General features: G+C 32.3%; 1 protein-coding gene across 2 annotated transcripts; it reads right to left on the bottom strand.

Moving 5' to 3' along the window:
- Window positions 1–212: 212 nt before the first annotated feature.
- Window positions 213–4,109, bottom strand: LOC112770822 (probable E3 ubiquitin-protein ligase ZFP1). 2 transcript variants are annotated; one of them, XM_025815232.3, is made up of 7 exons: window positions 3,850–4,109; window positions 3,468–3,552; window positions 2,046–2,858; window positions 1,265–1,656; window positions 1,019–1,102; window positions 720–887; window positions 213–629 (listed from the first exon to the last, which is right to left on the bottom strand). In XM_025815232.3, exons 3-7 carry the CDS (start codon window positions 2,824–2,826, stop codon window positions 483–485), a joined length of 1,572 nt encoding a protein of 523 aa, XP_025671017.1. In that variant the 5' UTR covers window positions 2,827–2,858; window positions 3,468–3,552; window positions 3,850–4,109; the 3' UTR covers window positions 213–482. The 2 variants fall into 2 exon arrangements, with proteins under 2 accessions (XP_025671017.1, XP_025671018.1); XM_025815233.2 differs by having other exon boundaries at window positions 3,468–3,549; window positions 3,850–4,047.
- Between the last annotated feature and the right edge of the window lie 15,091 nt (window positions 4,110–19,200).

The raw sequence follows: 19,200 nt of genomic DNA, 5'->3' as shown, positions 1-19,200 counted from the left end.
TGGATTCAACATTTCTTAGTTAGACTAAAAACAATCATGTCCACAAGAAATCAATTTTCAGTTGGCTTAAATAAAAGTTGTACAATCACTTTTTTTCAAAAAAGCAGAACCAAACGCAGCCATGATCCACATTCCACATCCATAACCAATGTGCCCCCGCTGGTCATGAAACTTGTGTTTCAATCATAACTTAAAATAAATAAATAAATAAATAAAGAGAATGAAGATATTTAATGTAATTTACCTGAAGAAGTTAATACATCAAACAGAACAAAGTCTGTACAGCTTGATAGATACAAAGTTCTTGGAAGCCAACAATTAAATGAGTTGGCCAATGTGATGACTGTCTATAATATGTGCAAGTTCATATACAAAAGTACATATATTAATAACAAAATATGAATAATTTTTTTCTGTTCAAAAATAAATTAGCCAAAGAAGCCACATTGATTCCACAGGGAAGAGAAGGAAGACATGTTACTCTATACATCCTTCCCTCCAGGAGTCAATGCTTCTGATTTGCATATGGGGCAGACATTCTTCACAATCAACCACTTCCTCAAGCAATCCGCATGGTACTCGTGCTCGCATCGCAGAACTCCGATCTTCTCTTTGTTCTTGTATTCATCCTGTCAAAGTACATGCATATGAAATTATTCCAGCAATTTTGGCTAATGACATAATTGAACGAATCCATGAAACATGTTGGAAGTTCTTACCTGGCATATAATGCAAGAATCAGCTTCGCAGTCGTCCAAGGCTGCCTCATCTGAATTAGTAGCAGAAATCGGTTTGAAATATGATTTTGTTTTCAATTGGGCCGCAATTGTTTCCTCTGATAAACCAGTGCTTACGTTGCCGATCCGCTCACCCAATGCAAGAAGATCCTGTAATTAAATTCCAAGTGTGATTAAACTATTGTTTCCAATAAGCTCTAAAATTTTAGTAACCTAAACTTTGCAACTGTCTAAGCTGGTAGGAAAATACACAGCCATTTTATCGATATTTGTGTACTTGCCTCATAAGACATATCCTCTATGTCCATGCGCATGTCTCGGTGATGGTCAACCAAATTTCCCACCTCATCGATTAGAGCAACATCCTGCATAAACAACCATTACTCATAAGAAAATGATGCATTTAGGGTACAAAAGCAGTTATCAATCCCTTTGTTTCACAAAATTCGCGAGTTCAGAAATTTGTTACATTTATAATTCAGTGTGATACCAATTCTATAGAAATTCAGTGAGAAAGGAAATCTTACATCAACATGAAGGAAACCCATGGGGGGAATATTTCGGTGACCAATAGTTTCATGCATGACTCCCCTATGAGGTCGGTAGATGCGTAGGCCTCCTGATGGCACAGGGCCCACATGCCTGGGGCCCATCTCGAAACCATTAGGCGTGGGCATTGCAGCACTGTGTGAAGGATTCGTTGGAACTCTGAATGAAGCCGCAGTTACAGGAGGGTGGAAGTTAACACCGTGACCTCTTACTCCTTGCATAGGCAGTGCCGGATGATGATAATTATGGTGCTGGTGATTGACCGGAGGAGGATGAGGAAATCTAAGGCCGTTTCTGTTGCTCGCCGTTTCGTGATACCTTGGCAAACCCATACTTGCACTCTCTATTGAACCTCCATTAACATTTGGAGCTGGACGATAATAGGAAGAAACAATTAGACAATCAAAGCTCGAAAACATTACAACCTTGCAAAAAGATTAATTGAGCGCATTATGAAGCACTTAATTGACATAGTAGGAGGCAGATCATACATAGAAAACAACATATGTATTTACTCCAATCTTAGGTGCAAATTGAGTGTTACTAAAACAAGACTTCTCGTAAATTTATTGCTCCTTTGGAATTATCACATCCAAGAAGCTATGGTTTCCACTTATAATCAACAAGCCTGAAAAAAGCTTCTTTACATGTTTGTGACAAATTATTATTTTTATTACCTTCTAGAACAACCAAGAATAGATGACAAAGCTCTAAAATGGGAACATCAAAACGGCGGAAGAGAAACGAATGCACTTTTACCATGCATATAAGGCATTGGAAGAGACTGATTCCATGCTGTTGTATGACCATCGTTGTTATTACTATTCAACTGCTGGTCCAACCACGGAGGTGCTGCCGGCTGAAAGTGCTGCCCTACATAGTTTCCTCGAATCAAATGGTTATGATCGTGCACCATAATGGAATCACCTGATCTGCTCCATGCATTACCATGTGGTCCTACTTCCACAAATGAAGGGACGCGCAGAGGAAAAGACGCAGTATCCATTACCGGAACCCCGTCGGCATGCCTAGCATTAGGGGGAGCAGTTGAGGAACTAGCCGGAGCATTAAAATACTGATAATTTCCTCTCATGCCTTCAGCACTTTTCCTCTTGTAAGGACCTCTGACATCATCCATGAAGCTGCTGCTTCTTCCAAAATTATCCGAAGAAACTAAAGACACTGCATACGGGCCCGAACCAGGCAATTGATCAGAGCCTCTATGATTTAGAGGCATAGGGAATACACCAGTACTAGAAGAAGGATTCATGCCGGAATAATATAAATTCGGCGTGGCTGCAACGGCCATGTTACGATTATGTTGCGGTTGAACCCCGTTATACTGTGTCACATATACGCCATTGTCATATGCATCTGGTGGTAAATAGTGGGAATCATGATTACTTGTGCTCCCGGAAGCTGCCACAATTGTACGGATATTAGGATGCGAGATGCCAGTGCCTCTTGGAAGGATACCGGGTTCTGAATGAAAATAACCTTGTCTATGTTGGTCCATCTCTGAAGCTATCATCTTATCCATAATGTAGAGATTTTTGTTTATGCAGATTAATCCTAACAAGCCATTTAGGATGAATAAAAATCAGTAAGGTAAATAAAATGACAACTTGAAATTCAACATTTTAAAAAAATCATTAAAGTCATTTATTCACATTCTAAACATAATTTCCAACCAAAATTATTCATTAGCTAACCATATAATCACATTCAGTGGACATGCAACATGCAAACTTGAACAAATTAAGGTACAACCATGAATATAGAAGATACTATAAATATTCAAAAATCCAAACACAAAAGCAACAAAAATATCCTTCCAAGTTTAGAACAACAAAAACTCCTTCAAGCATACATTTTATACCCATGCATAACAATCATTAAATATATGTGAAGCTTAAGATAATAAATTTCTAAGACTTCAGAAGCCATGATTGCAGAAACTAGGAACCAGTTGAATATATATATAATAAATATAAAATCAAGGGACCCAAAAAAGTGAAAATAGAAAACCAAAAAAAAAAAAAAACACAACAAAAAAAAAGTCTTTTTTTTTTCTTCTTCAACCAAACACAACCGAACTTTAAAGTACTAGCCACATATCATCCCAAATTCATCACCGACCAAACAGTACCAAAAAGAAAATACTAAAAGGAAAAATCGTACCTTGTTATCATCAAAACAAAAGATTGCAGCTTCCAAGTTTCAGGTATCAATATATGATACCAGGAACACCCCCAAGATTACTCTGCTGAAAATTCACAAGCAAAGTTAGATTTTTATTTTTATTTCTTTCTTTTTTCCGCTGGCAAAGGAAAAAAACCTGTAAAATATGCAAATTTTCTAAATGGGGCGGACAGAAAATTCGCAGAAATTAAAATCGGGTGAATGTAGTCGCAAACCCAGAATGCAAGTTCATTCCTTTCATCGGAAAACGTGAAATGTTGTGAATTTTTTAACCTAGTAATGCCCCCAACAAAAAAGAAAACCGCAGAAAAACTTCTGCAAAAAATAAAAAAGAAATTTTGATGGAAGGTAATTCAATTACCGGAGAATGAAACTGGGGGAACCGATGATTGATCGCAATCAGTGATCAAAGGATCAAGAAAGAGAGAAGAACAAACGAGGAAGAGAGAGAAAAAGAATGAACGCTGAGAGAGAGAAGGAGAGAGAGAAAGAGAGATGAAGAGAATGAATGAGGGAGAGAGGATCGTGTCTTTCATTGGAGAGAAAAAATTCATCTGAGAATTTATTTTTTTATTTGAATTTTAATTTATAAAAAAATAAACCAAAAATAATATTTTTTCCGTTTCCTCCCCGTCAAAAACATGATACAAAATTTTTTATCTCCATTGTCTTTTTCTTTGAAAATTAATTTTTTTTCAAAATTAAAAAATTAATATTAATTCAAAAACATTATATATACAAAAAATACCAGTCATCGTATATTAATAAACGTAAATATATATGTTAATTAATTTATTTTAATATATATTTTAAAAAAATATTAGAATCAATATATTTTGTGATTTATATTTATTAATTAATTATAATTAATATTTTTAATGATATTTTAATAGTATAATATTATTCATTTTTTTATTAATTAAATATTAACTAAATTTTAATAAAAATGGTGATGTTTTAAATTTTTTTTTATATTTTATATCAAAAACTAATTTTTAATATAATATATAGGACCCGTCTGAGAAACTCTAGAAATAACTTTTTTTAACTTTTGACTTATGAAAAGTAGTAGTATTAATGTTCGGTGCAATTTTCAAAACCAAATTGCAATTTTTTAAGAAGCTACTTTGGAGCTTATAGAGAAGTTAAAAAAAATGACTTCTCTCATAATACTTCTACTTTTCATTATATTTCTTTAAAATAAGTACTTTTAGAATTAAAAATCCAAATACAAAATAACTTATTTATAAGTTACTTTTAACAGAGTTATTTATTGTTTAAGTTATTTTATCAAAAAGAGCTTAATTAAGTTAGTTACCCACACTGGCCATAGTATAATTGATATCAATTAGATATATTTTTAAATAAATGTCCAACAACTCATGTATGGTTAAAAAAAAAATAAAGGAGAAAAAAGTTTGACCAGATTATTTATTATCTTAAAAGTATTACAAATAAATAATATGTAAATAGTGATCTATATTAAAAACGAATATTTTCAACACCTTTTACATTGATAAAATTTAATTTATTAGTTTGGATATTAAATTTACAGTATTATTCAAAGAACCAAATTTATTTTGTTAGAAAAATATACATATAAGTCTTTTTGGCATACAAGTTTATACAAATTAATCCTAACTTAATAAAATTCACTTTTATAATGCAAGAAAGAAGAAGAATTTTGAATTATACAAAATTTATCAATACATATAAATCAAAAATTTTTAAATAATATAATATAAATGATTTGTATAAACTTGTATATGAAAAATAATTTTTATCTTTTTGGTAGATTTTAAACTCATATCCTTGACAATTATTAATCCTAAACTATCATTAAACTATCTCTTCCCATCATTAGAACAGAGATGATTCTTTCTCCTCAATGAGTTTCGGTTGAAGTTTAGAATTAATTTATCATTTAGTTTGTATTTGGATTAAAGATTGTAAATAAAAATTTGTATAGAATTAATTTATAAAATTGATTTTGATCAAAAGTAAATTAGTATTGGTGTGATTTATGTTTGATAATTTTTATATTAAAATAAATTATAATAAACTAAATGTTGTTTGGATTATATTATTCAAAATTACTTATAAATAAAAATCACTGAAAAGGATATAAATTTAAATAATTATTTTATAATTTTATTTTAAATATTTAAATAAATTTTAATATTCTTTTCAGTACTCTTTAGTACTCTACTAGAATTAATAAAATCATAACACAAAAAAATATTCCATAAAAAAAATAACAGGTAAAAAATTCATATAAACAAAAAATAATAAAAATTTTATAAAAAATAATAATATACATGAGAGAACATTAAAAAAAAATTATAAAAAAACAACAAAATTAATTATATAAACAATGAAGAATAAAATTGATAAATAAAAAATAAATTCAAACACCCTTACTAAAACCAATACAAAAATTATAAATTTAAATTTCAGTATCAATGAAATAAAAGGTAGTTATAATATAATATTGAATTACAAAATTATAATTTACTTTTTTTTATTTTTTATCGAACCTAGACATAAGATAAAAGGTAACCTGAAAAATATTTTCATAAAATTTGGATGTCAAAAGTATTTTTAATAAGTTTCCAATTCAATTCTTTTTCGGAACAAAAAAAAGTTTCATTATTCAGTTTTTAATAATTAACCATAAGAATGATTAGTTACCATTACCATTGTGTAAGCTGCACTTATCAATTGTTAGGAGAAAATACCTATTTAGTGAATTTACAGTCATTTTTTTTTTCACCATCTGCTTCTTATTTAGGTTTCTTAGTTTCTTCCATGAATAGACATTGATTATTTGACATGCAAGACAAGTCACGTGTATTTCGCAAGTAATTCAGGAAGACATATTTCATGCAACGCATTTAGCTGCTTGAAAAAGATATATATTTAAAATATAAAATGAAAACTTGTTAGCTAGTTTTTTTTTTAATTTATGTTTATATTTTTATGAATTTGTTTTTTTACTTGGATTTTCTTTTTCTGAAGAAAGGAAGTAAATTAATGATAGACCTACAATTAGATCTGCCAAAGTGGGTGAATACCTAAGAAAGTTGATGTTTTTCGCTGATAAATAATGTGAGTGTGAAAGTTTAATCATATTTATGGTAATTTGAGTTGTTTTTCCAATTAAAGTAAAAAAAAACAAAACCCAAATTATGGTATTTCATATATAATAATATTCCATTATAGAAAATAAATCTTGTAACAATTCATCAACTAATTCTTGCAAATCTGACTTGGTTTATATTGGTATATTAACAGGTATGTTATGGTTAAACTATCAAAAGAACCCACCTCATCACAACCAACGCTAACATAGTAACTAATTATATAAATAAATTGCCAGTTGCCATCTCATGGAACATGTATGATTTAAATAAAAAAAAAATTCAGTCATGAGTTGAAGTATATGATGATTTTCTAATTATACATGAATTGATGCTACTATTTGTTTACTTATGGTGATGGGAATTACTATTATTTATAGTATTAAAAGAATAATCTAAGGTTGCAAGAAATATCCCTCAGATGAGAGATTAGGTATTTTAGGTTCCCAATCCAATCATGCTTTGTGGCATGGCGGTGATTAACATACACCCAAAATTCTTACATTATAAATTAATTTTGACTTTAAAGCTAATGTTACTAATACTACTAAATTAATCTATCCGGAAACAAACTTTGTTTTCTTCATTTTATGTTGTCGTTCTTCTTTCTTTTGTTTTTTTTTTTTTTTTATTAAAGATAGGAGACTCGAATCCGCAACCTCTTAATTGAGTATGGGGAGACTATGTCATTTGAGCTATTACTCATTGGTTCTTTCTTTTGTTTCTCTCAACATTTAGATCATTTGAATTAATTAAAACATTACCCTGTTTTTCATTTTACAAGTAATAGTAGTTATTGTAAGATTTTTTATTTTAATTTATTTTGTAAAGTTAAAATCACTAAATTGTTACGGATGAGATAAATAAATAGAGGCCATCAATTGTGATGTCCTTAATGGTTTGATTACATCATCAAAATAGCAAAATTGCAAAATGAACATAGAGAGATGAAAACTTGAAAAGTATAGAATAAGTGCCAAAGCATATTCTTTCTCCCCTACCTCTTCCTCCTCCTGCTTATTTTCTTTTTTTTTTTTTCACCTTAAATGGAACATTTAAAGATGACTCTAACAAATTAGCAAATATCAAATTTGTCAAATAACGAGAAAATTTTTTTTTCTGTATAAATCAAATTATAATTCTAATGCAAGGAAATACATTATATAAAAAATCATCATAGTTATTTAAGTTGAACTAATTACATTTCTAATAATAGAATGTAGATATTAGTAATTAATTTAAAAAATAAAGAATGCTAATTTGATAACCATAACATTTCCAACAATTAATAATTAAATATATATTTAGATAAATAGTTATCGAAAATAATGTAATTGTCAAATCAATAATTAAAAAAAAAGAAGGAAATTGCATGCAATAAAGATGACATGAGGTGGCCTTTTTTAATTGGGTTCTCTCTTCACCAAGCTGCAAACAAATGATTAAAGTGGGCCTTCTCACTTCATCCCATTCCCATGTGCGCCCAAGGACTCTATTCATGAACAATGCCACAAAACTACTTGTGCATAGTACCATATTTTAATGCGCAAAAGAAACATCAATTATGATTAAATTTTGTATAAAATAAAATATAAGATAATGACAAAAAATATTTAAAATAAATTAATTATTTACTGATATATTTTTTAATTTTTGTTTATATATATTTTTTTACTAGGTATATTGCTGGTAATGCCCAACAAGATATAGTACACATATTTTATTACTAAGCTTTTTTTTTTTGAAAGATAGATATTATTTTATTATTATAAAATAATAATATTTCTATAAGGAAGTACAAAAAAAATTGGGTATTTTCAATTATCACCAAATGTGATCGAAAGATAAATAGTTTAAGAAAGAGTAAAGTAAGAATAAAGAGAAATTATTAGCATTCATCAGGTATGGCTATTGAGTTCACGCACTGCTGGCTTCTTGCACTATCTCCGATACTGGGCTTATTAGCTTCTCAAAGATACACCTATTCCTCGCTTTCCAAGTGCTCCAACACAGCGTCGCGATGAAGAGGATCTTTTGTCTACCTTCGATTTGAGCCGCTGTCCAAGATAAGGCTCGTTGCCACCAATTGATGAAGGTCTCCTCTTCTCTGTCATAAGTCAGGGGTTATTAAGCTTAGACTCCAGATTATTGAAGACAGAGGGCATTGGAACAAGGCATGAGAAATTGATTCATCTTTCAGCATGCATCTTGGGCAAGTGGCGGGGGTGGATGCAAACCGGCTATAGATTTGTTACAAAACCGGAAGCTTTTCATGAAGACTCTTCCATAAAAAAATATTAATTTTATGAGGTAATTTCAATTCTCAAATGCTATTCCATACTCTGTTGTTCTGTATGTTCTGAGGCATCAATGAACTAGAAGAATGAAAGAACCTATAAGCAACTTTGTATCCTGACCCAACTTCGTATATATCAGATTTTTTCCAGCACCAATTAACTTCATCCTCCTCCTCTGTTGGTTTGATGGAAAAAATTTTATTGCATATATCAACTGGAAAAATTGACTCAATCAGGTTTCTGTTCCATCTTCTATCAGGATTTAGTAGTGCACTAACATAATACACTTGCAGATTCAGTGAGATTGTCACGGCAGCTTGAGGGACATTAAAGGACAATGGTGGTGGGAGCCAGGGATCATGAAAGATGCGGACATTAGCACCAGAGCCTATTTTTCATAACAAGCCTTTCTCAATCACCTTGCGGCCTTCAAGAACACCTCCAGCCCCACGACGGTATGCTTCCTATCTCTGCATGTAAGAAATCTGTATATCTGAAATATTTAGCTTTGAACATTCTTGACAGTGTAGAATTAGGGTATTTCATTAGACGCCAACATTACTTGTCCAATAAGGCCAAATTTTGTGCTCTTAGATCTTTGATCCCCAACACTCCATCTTTCTTCGATCTCGTCATTGTGTCCCATTTAATCCAAACCATTCTTCGTTCTGCGCCTTTTTGACCCCACCAAAATTGCGAGAGCATGCTATGAATCTCAGTTAACAGCGTGTCCGGGAGCTTGAAACAAGAGAATGTGTAAATAGGAATCGCTTCCCCCACCGCTCTCAATAGCGTGTGCCTGCCACCTGAGGACAATAAACATCTTTTCCAACCCATAATCCTCTTCTGAACTTTATCCTTGATAGCTCCAAAGGTTGCTTTCTTTGATTTCTGAACTATGGAGGACAGCCCCAAGTATTTGTCTTAGGCTCCGATATGTTCAATATTTAGTGTCTGCGCAATTGCTAGTCTTGTGTTCTGAGGTGTGTTGTGACTGAAAAAGATGGCCGACTTGTTCAAATTGACTTTTTGCCCACTGAAACCCTCGTAGATCTCTAGCAATTCCAAAATGCTTTGGCTTGTATTAGGTGAGCCATTGCAAAAAAGGATTGAATTATCAGCAAACAAAAGGTGATTAACTGTTTGGCATCTCCGATTAACTTGAACTCCTTGAATAAATTTGTTTTGCTCTGCCTTGTGTAATAAGAAGGAAAGCCCTTCCGCACAAAAAAGAAATAGATATGGAGATAGGGGGTCACCCTGTCGGATGTCCCTATTTGGCCTAAAGTAGTCAAAAGGTTGCCCTTCCACAACAACAGAGTAAGAAACAGTCATTACTAATTCCTTAGTCCAGTTAATCCATTTAGCATCAAAGCCCAGTTTTTCCATGATGTACCATAAGAAGTATCATTCAAGCCTATCATAAGCCTTGCTCATATCTAGTTTAATAGCCATCTCATGATCTGCTCCACTTCTCTTATTTTTCAAATAGTGCATATATTCGTGGGCAATTAGAATATTATCTGAAATGAGTCTACCTTTGAGAAAAGCACTCTGATTTGGGCTTATAATTTTATTCATAATACCTTGTAGTCGGTGCACCATCACTTTAGAAATAATTTTATACATAACTGAGGACAAACTAATCAGTCGTACCTGAGTCATGTCACTGGCATCTGGCACCTTTGGAATCAAACGAATTTGAGTATGGTTGAAACTTTTTAGAATTCTGCCACTGTGAAAGAAATTTTGCACTGCCTTAAAAATGTCACCTCCAACTATATCCCAGAAAAAGTGAAAAAACTTAGCTGTAAACTCGTCATCACCAGGAGCACACTGAGCATGAACACTGAACGTAGCTCTTTTGACCTTGTCCATAGTTACCAGCCTTTGGAGCCTACGGTTCATGGAAGCTGTAACCTTAGGCTCCAAATCCTCCAAATATGGATTCGGATCAACCGAACAAGAAGAAGTAAAAATATCGCAGTAGTCTTCAGCTACCTTTGTAATATCCTCCGATTTCGATGCAATCTCTTTGTTCCTCCCAACTAATCTCCAAATTCTGTTCCTTCGCACCCTTGATTGAAATTTCTAGTGAAAGAATCTGGTATTCTGATCTCCTTCTTTTAGCCATTTGACTCTAGATTTTTCTCTCCAATAGCTCTCTTCTTTCATATATGCTAGCTCCAACTTCTCTTCCAATCTGGTAATCTCCTCTCCCCCATTGATTCCAGCCACCCGCAGCTCCTCTAGGCTAGCTTGAAGGTCCTTAATTTCTTTTCGAGAGTTTGCTTTGTGAGTTATCTGCCATTGAACTAATCTATGTCTACATTCTTTCAACTTTTGGGCCAAGGAGAACATAGCCGAGCCTACTACTTCCATTTTTCACACTTCGCTGATAATTATTTTGACATCATCTTCTCCACACCAACGTTCCTAGTATTTAAAATGCCTTTTACTATGCCAGGATTGAGGTTCAGTTTCCATCAAGATAGGAGCATGATCCGAGCCTGATTCTGTGAGCCTGTGCACCACTGCATTCAAAAACTTTAGCTTCCATCCCATCCCTACTAAATAGCGGTCAAGCCTCTCCTTCACCAAATCCTCTCCTTGTCTTCGGTTTGTCCATGTGAAAGGCCGTCCCACCATTCCAATATCCACTAATTCATTACTATCAATAAAATTAATGAATGTTGCAATGGTAGTTGCTAATTTTTTGCCTCCACCCTCCTTTTTCACTTGATTTATTATAGCATTAAAATCTCCCGCTATTACCACTTTTCCAGTTGTTGACTCATTGTTGTAAGCTCCTCAAACTGTAAGGCTCGAATTTGTTCCGAACAGCTCAAATGGATACCAATGAACGTCCATACCCCATTGTTTCCAAACTCCTTAACTTCAGCTGCTACAAAGAATTCCCTGCTATTTATAATTTGAACATTGATGCTGTCCTTCCAAGATAGTGCAAATCCTCCTGCCATTCCTGACGGGTTAACAATATGCCAGTTTTCATAGCTGCATGCCCGGAGTTTTGCTTCCACCTGTCGAGATTGGTTCTTTGTTTCACTTATGAACACAATCTCGGGGGAGTGGGATTTACATATCCCTTTTAGGGTGTGAATTGTCAAAGGTCTCCCCAAACCCCGACAATTTCAAACTATAGTTCTCATGGCGCCTTGGGTGCCATTTGTAGGCTGGCACCCTCCACCCCCTATTCAACTGCATTTTCATCCTCTGTTCTTTCTTTCTTTGTAGATCCTTCAACTATACCACTCATCAACCTTTTTTTGGATCCAACTTTAGTATCCAACCCTCCAGTACCTTGTCTTGCTAATTTTTTCCACTTCCTGCCTTCTTCTGTTGTGAGACATTGCCCAATAGTGAATTGCATAGGTTGTCCTTCATCCTCCTTGGCATTGGACTGACCAGCTATGATAACCTCCATGCATTCTGTTCTAAAGTTGGCTGATTGAGGTGACTCAGGTGCTGCCTTGTTGCCAGCGTTTTGTGGTTTCAAACTTTGTTCCTCCTCTTGCATTGACATCCCTGCAAATTTCTCCAATAAGCAGTTTAAGACTGGATTTTTTTTACGTTGAGTAGCCTTATTCTGATTCTGAGCTGAGTTATTGAATGTTCTTTCTCTTTTAGAGTTAATTCGTATTCCCACTTGGCTGGCTTTAACCCATTCGCCAATGTCATCCTCTGTTACCCTATCACTCTCTGTGTCCTTCAGCAGATCATGGCAGTTTTCACCTCGTGCCCCAATTTTGCGCAGTAGGTACAGAACTTTCCAAGTCTCTCATAGCGCAATGCCACCTCTACCTCCTTTTTATTAGGTCCTGCAATAATTAACTGATCCCTCACTTTCTTGGTAGCTTCAATATTGATCTTGGCCTTTACAATCCTAGTTTCTCTGCCTCTCATATGAAATTTACCTACCTCCAACACTGTGCCCAACCTCTCTCCCAATTTACGTCCAACTTCGAGGGTTTTAAACGATTCTGGCAAACCCCAAAATTAAACCCAAACTGGAAAATTAGAAACAATCTCTTCATCACCGTTCTGATCTTCCTTCCATCTCTTGACATGGAGCACGTAATCCTTGAAGAGTCATGGAGAACCACATTCAACATGCAAGACATCCACCTCTTTATTAAAAAAGAATTGGAAGTAATTGTCCCCTTTGTCACTCACGCTAAATCCCTCTGGATTTTCCCATATAGCCTTTAAAACATTCCCCATGGTTTCAACTGAGAAGGTTTTGGAAGCAAAGAGTGTGCCATAGAGACTATTGGAGCAAGTGTTAATACCTTCTGATATGTTTGCCTCTTCCAGTAGAATCACATTCCTACCTCCTTTTTGGTTGTCTTCCTCGGTCTGATCTTCACCCCTCCTTGCCTCAGCCATGCTGATTATGTAGATTATCTTTGTCAAACTAGTTGTCAGAGATTTGTTTTGAAATTTAATTGACATTGATAGTGTAGCCTTGACGGCAAAGACTCTGTTAAAAATCCTAACAGAGTACTAAAAAATCCTAACAGATCACTTTAAAATTTTTTTGTTGGAATATATTTTATTATTAAGTTAAATTTTAAAATGATCTCTAAATTTATAATTGAATTTTAATTTTGTCCCTTAATTTATAATTGTCTCAAACTTTTTCTTAAATTTAATAATTGTGACTCATGGTCAACACATTGAATTAGTAAAATGTTACTGTTTTATTTTTGACACACAAATAGAATAAAAACGACATCATTTAGAATATTTAGAGAATTTTAACATGTTAGTATTATTTTTTGTCTCTCTCACAAAATCTCTTCTCATATTTTTTTTAATGGTACCACTTTAGGGATTTTCTTGGCGTTCTCTCTGAATAGATCCTTTATATACATCGACACAAAATTGAAAATCTCTATAGATTCTTCCGGGTCTCTGTTCTCAGAAGAAAAAATATCATCTAACTCTATTAAATACACTGAAAGAATTAGAAGCAGCATGCTAAGAGATTGAATTAGGTGACAAACTCGAGCGCATCATGTCCGAAAATATCGACAACCAGGGCCACAACACGGGATCTTGAACATAGAAAACTCAATTCTTATTTGATGTGAGGGAGAGAGTCGGTTACGCTGAGTTCAATTTGGACAGCAATGTTTTGCTCAGCTTGCATGTGATCTTTGTTTACTGGAGGAAGAAGAATTGAATGAATGGTTGGAGGAAGGGCTTGAAGGTAAGATTGGGAGGAAGGTGAGAGTGATAAACCAACGGAGGGGATGAGTCACATGACTTGGAAGTGTGGGTGGAGATTAAGGAGACATTTGGAGAATTCAAGAACTAAAACAAAGTGGGTGAAGCCATCACAAGGAACCACTACGATATTAGATCAATTGTTTTAGGGTTTCTAATCTTGTTGTTTATCCAAAAGATTTAATGGAGCTACCAACAACGGTGCTGCCTCCACCCATCATCACCCTTTTGAAATGCGCCTAATAATGATAGAAAAGAAGGAGAGTGGCTTCTAATGATGGAAGTAACTCTCAATAGGATTAGGGTTATAAACTACTAAGAGAGACTAAATTGAGTTAAATAGGTATAATAGCTATGTAATATAACCGTGTTTGTCCAGTGTGACTTCCCTTCATACGGGTCATCATTTCGATACTTCAAGGACAACCGTGAATCACTATTATTAAGTTTTAGCAAGAAAATTGTAAATTGAGGGACGAAATTGAGGCTCGATTACAAATTGAGGAACTATTTTAAAATTCAACTCTTTATTATTGCTGCTAATGAAATAAGTAATAAACATGTTTAGTAAAAACTAGATATATTAAAAAATTATATCCAACGTATTCCATTGATAGTGAAAACAAGACATGTATATTAATATTTCTTTTGTACGAATAACAAGATAAGATCATGTTTACATTATGGTTTGAATCAATTTTAAAAAAAAAATCAATGTAATTTATTACAATTTGAATGATATCAAATTGATTTTTATTTTTTTAATTCAATTTAATTTTATTCAAAAATAATAATTTATATTGTATCAATTTAAATTTATTTATTAATTTAATCTGACTCAAACTATTGTCATTTAGACTAACTGATTTCAATTATAAAAAATAATAATGTAAAACTTTTAAAATTATAAAATTTTTAGTTCCCCCTTATTACATTAATTTTATTTAAAATACTGATTTATAGATGATAAAATCATAATTATAAATTAAATTTGCGAGAAAATAAAACAACTATTTTAATAAGTTAAGCATCAATGTAATTCTTAAATTTTTCATATGAATTTCAAATCGTTTTTCGAATTTTTGATTGACTTAATTTAGAAACTAAATTTTCATTTTATGACTCATCTTAGTATCTCTAATATTTTTCATGCATTATTGACATATTAACGTTATATACTGTCTAACATAGACCGTTAGTATCACATGTCAAAACATGATTCAATCACATATAAAATGGAGTTGACATGCACTTAGTGATACGTAGTATGTCGACGTACTATTGTAACATGAATTATTCACATGCATATTACTGACATGTCATTATCTTAAATTATTTAAATTAATCAATTGAATTTCAATATCCGAAAAATTCTGACCATGATAAAAATAATCTCAAAAAATGTAAACGAATAAAATAATCCATAAAAATAATAAATTTTGATAAAAATAATCAAATATTAGTTATTTTTGTTTCTGTTAATAAAAATATTGAGTAGCTAATAAAAAAATAACTACTTAATATTTTTAATTATTTTAAAAATTACACAACATTTTTAATTATTTTAAAATATTAAAAAAATTTTCCAAATCAAAATCCCTACCTTCATCTCCTTTCTTTATTTAGGCTGCCTCCAAATTAGTGAAATCACACCACACACTATGCCAACTCCATCAACCACCATGGATGGAGCAACAACGAAAATTAGGAATGGATCCTTTCAATTGTTAAAAAAAATTAAGAGTGTAAAGTGTAATTTTTAATTTTTTATTGTTCTCTTTTATATTTATTTTTAGTTCAATTTATAAAATTAATGATGAAATATCACACTTTAACCTCTCAATTGTTAAAAAAAATTGAGAGGATCCATTTCCACGAAAATGCCTTTCACGCTTTTCAGGATTTCGATCCAAGCCCTTTACTAGGTTGGGCTCCATTCAGAAGCTCAATCAGTTGCCGGTACTCCTTCATCAGCTGTGGGATGCTTAGACGGTACTAGTGCTTGAGTAAACGGTGAATACGGAATAACTCGACCAAAAAAAAAGGGTTCAGAAGTGAAAATAGATAATAAGTGAAGAAAGGAATCGGGACTCGCCCTGGATCTCCGAATAGCCTCACCTGAAACTGGTATACACACTGAGCCACCACGTACCCCTCTTGCCCGTCGTATGCTATGGATGGTCACACTAGCCACCGGCTATTTTATGGACACCAATCCATACATTTTGACCTCCAATTGGTTTGACACGGTGTATCCCCTCGGATTTTGTCATAAATGAATTCTCATAGCTAGACACATGTTGATAATAACTTCGAAGCATCCGGAGAAGCACCTAAAAGTTAGTAACCATAATCATGTGTCAAGCTAGATATGCAACAAGCAAAATTCAGATTTGCATATAGCCAAAAAGTCAGTAACAATAATCATGTGTGGTATGTTTTTACCAATTTGGAAACACAGGAAGTAGAAAAAGGAGTTGGGGGTAGAATTTTTTATTTAAATATTTTTATTTTTTTAAAATAATTAAAAATGGTTCGTAATTATTATTTTAAAATAATTAAAAAAGCTAAATTATCTTTTTTATTAGTCAATTCACTGTTTTCTATTAACGAAAACAAGAATAACTGACTTTTAGTTATTTTTTTTGTCAAAATTTAAACTTTGGATTATTTTTTTATTGTATCTTTTGTGGTTATTTTTATTCCGTCGAAATCTTTTGGATATTAATTTGGTAGTTAAGTCGCAACTTAAAAGTCAACTTGAATTGCCTTTTGAAAAAAGTATTTACTTTTTTATCTTTAAAAAAAATTTAACCAACAATTTTTTATATTTGGATAGACTTTTTAAAAAGAATTTTTAAGTATTAAAAACATCTATTGTTTATACTTTTTTTAAAAGTAAGGTATTACTAGTTTTTAGAAAAAACAAATAATTTACTTTTTTTTAATAAAAGTACCTTTTTTAAAAAACGTATCTAAATAAATTTTAAATTGAATAAAATTACTTTATTTAAAAAAAATACTTTTTTTACTAAAAAAATCAATTAAACTGGCAATTAATTTATTCCTTAAAATTAAATGTTATGAATCAAATTAGTCTCAAAACCGAATTTTTCATTTTTCCCTCAATAATTCAAACTTCTTTTTAGTTTTTAAACCTATTAATTTTCTATGTATTTTTCACATGTACCTTAAATAAAATTCTTGTCACCTAATAAAAAAATATTTCAAAAAACTTAAGATACAACAAATTATTTTATAAAAATAAGAACTGTAACACCCTAACTATCAAAATGTCACGTTTCTGGCTGCATTACTATGATAGATCGGATATTACAATGACCCTTAAACTATTTAATGCTAAAATATAAGCCTATTTAAAACTTAAACCGTATAATCGCTCAAAAGACTTTTTAATTGATAACATACATTCATACTTGCGATGCAAAAATCAATACTTAATATATATATATAAAAGTTTTACAAGCATTACATAATCAAATTCCTATTCCTCTTATAACATAGATGCATATGATGAAAGCCTGTCCTACTAGCCATGAGCTCACGCATCGGTTATGTTACTAAATCCGACTCAGATAAGCGGGATTAGACTACCATCCTTATCCGTAGGTTCCATAGACAAGCAGGATTAAACCACCATCCTTGCCCGGAACATGCAAGCGGGATTAAACCACCGTCCTTGCCTCCACAGTAAGCGGGATTAAACCACCATTCTTACTGGGTACACATAACAATATACAAGCGGGATCACACCACCATCCTTGCTAAACAATTCATCAATACGTGAGGGGAATAACACCAACATCCTCATTGCAGGCGGGATAAAACCACCATCCCTGCACAACGGTTTACGTACTGAGCAAGCGGGACTATACCACTATCCTTGTCAGGATAGAAATCCTCATCATATTCTCAATAATATCCACAATCAATCAGACTTAAAATCTTATTTCAAAAAAAAATCATTCTTGACCCATTTACTTTCAATAACAAACATATTCAAGGACCACTTTTTCTCAATTCAATTTTCTTTCAAAACAAAGCCACTTTTCACAATATCTGTCCAAAACTCCCAAAAGACTTCAAAACAAAGCCAAATTTAAATTCTCTTCTGAAAACTCAAAATCATTCATTCTAAATCAAAATTTGGTCATAAAATTTCTCAACAGAGTCTCAAGACTTTAGGGGAGACTAACCTAACTCATTTCCTTAAATTCATTGAAAACCTCTAAAACCTTAGCTTCTTAATTTGAATAAAGAAAAGAAAATTTAAACCAAAATCAAGTCATGTATCCAAATATTCCAAACCAATTTCAAAACTAACTTACTTAAACCAAAACCAAATTATTTAATCCAAAAACTAATTTCAATTTCATTCTTAAATCGGAAATCTTTTCAAAGGCTCAGAATTGTTTAGTCTTGCTAAGCCGAAATTTAAAGAACATTTCAAAAACAAAACGAATTTAATTAATCAAAGTTCAATCTCTTTTAAAATCCACTAAAACTCCTCCAAAGGCACTTCCTTAATCAAACTTCAAAACATAGGCCCTTTCATATTTAAATCAATCGAAAAACATAAACTTTTCTTAAACAGCTTAAACTCAAAACACCCATTTCTTAATATATCAAAAACCAAATAATAGGACCTCTCAAATCCAAATTCTTTTCTAAATCATATTTTAAAATAGGATCTTAATTTCATAAAAATTCAGCAGCATTTCTCCTAAAACTTGGACTTTGCCACTCTTTTTGGGTCCCAACCAAACCTTTTTGCAACCTTTTCCACGGTTTCAAAACCAAATCAGTTTAAAATCAGACTAATTCCAAAAATTCATATCATTCTTGATAAGGACCGTTATAAGATCGGCATTACAGACCATAACTCGGCAATTTACGTTATTAATTGGCGCTACATTATTAATCGGCGTTACAGTTACTAATCGGCAATCAACGTCATTAATCGGCAACTTACGTTATAAATCAGCTTAACGGACTGCTTTACAA

The sequence above is a fragment of the Arachis hypogaea genome, chromosome 18 (genome assembly GCF_003086295.3).
Source record: "Arachis hypogaea cultivar Tifrunner chromosome 18, arahy.Tifrunner.gnm2.J5K5, whole genome shotgun sequence".
Lineage (NCBI taxonomy): Eukaryota > Viridiplantae > Streptophyta > Magnoliopsida > Fabales > Fabaceae > Arachis > Arachis hypogaea.
The sequence above is the reverse complement of the archived record's forward strand: the minus strand, read 5'-3'. Positions and strand labels throughout refer to the sequence as shown.

Coding starts and splice junctions, on each gene's coding strand:
- LOC112770822 (XM_025815232.3), bottom strand. CDS start 2,826: ATGGATAAGATGATAGCTTCAGAGATGGACCAACATAGACAAGGTTAT. Junction 1,657..2,045: donor TCCAATGCCTTATATGCATG/GTAAAAGTGCAT, acceptor ATTATCGTCCAG/CTCCAAATGTTAATGGAGGT. Junction 1,103..1,264: donor TGGGTTTCCTTCATGTTGAT/GTAAGATTTCCT, acceptor TTGTTTATGCAG/GATGTTGCTCTAATCGATGA.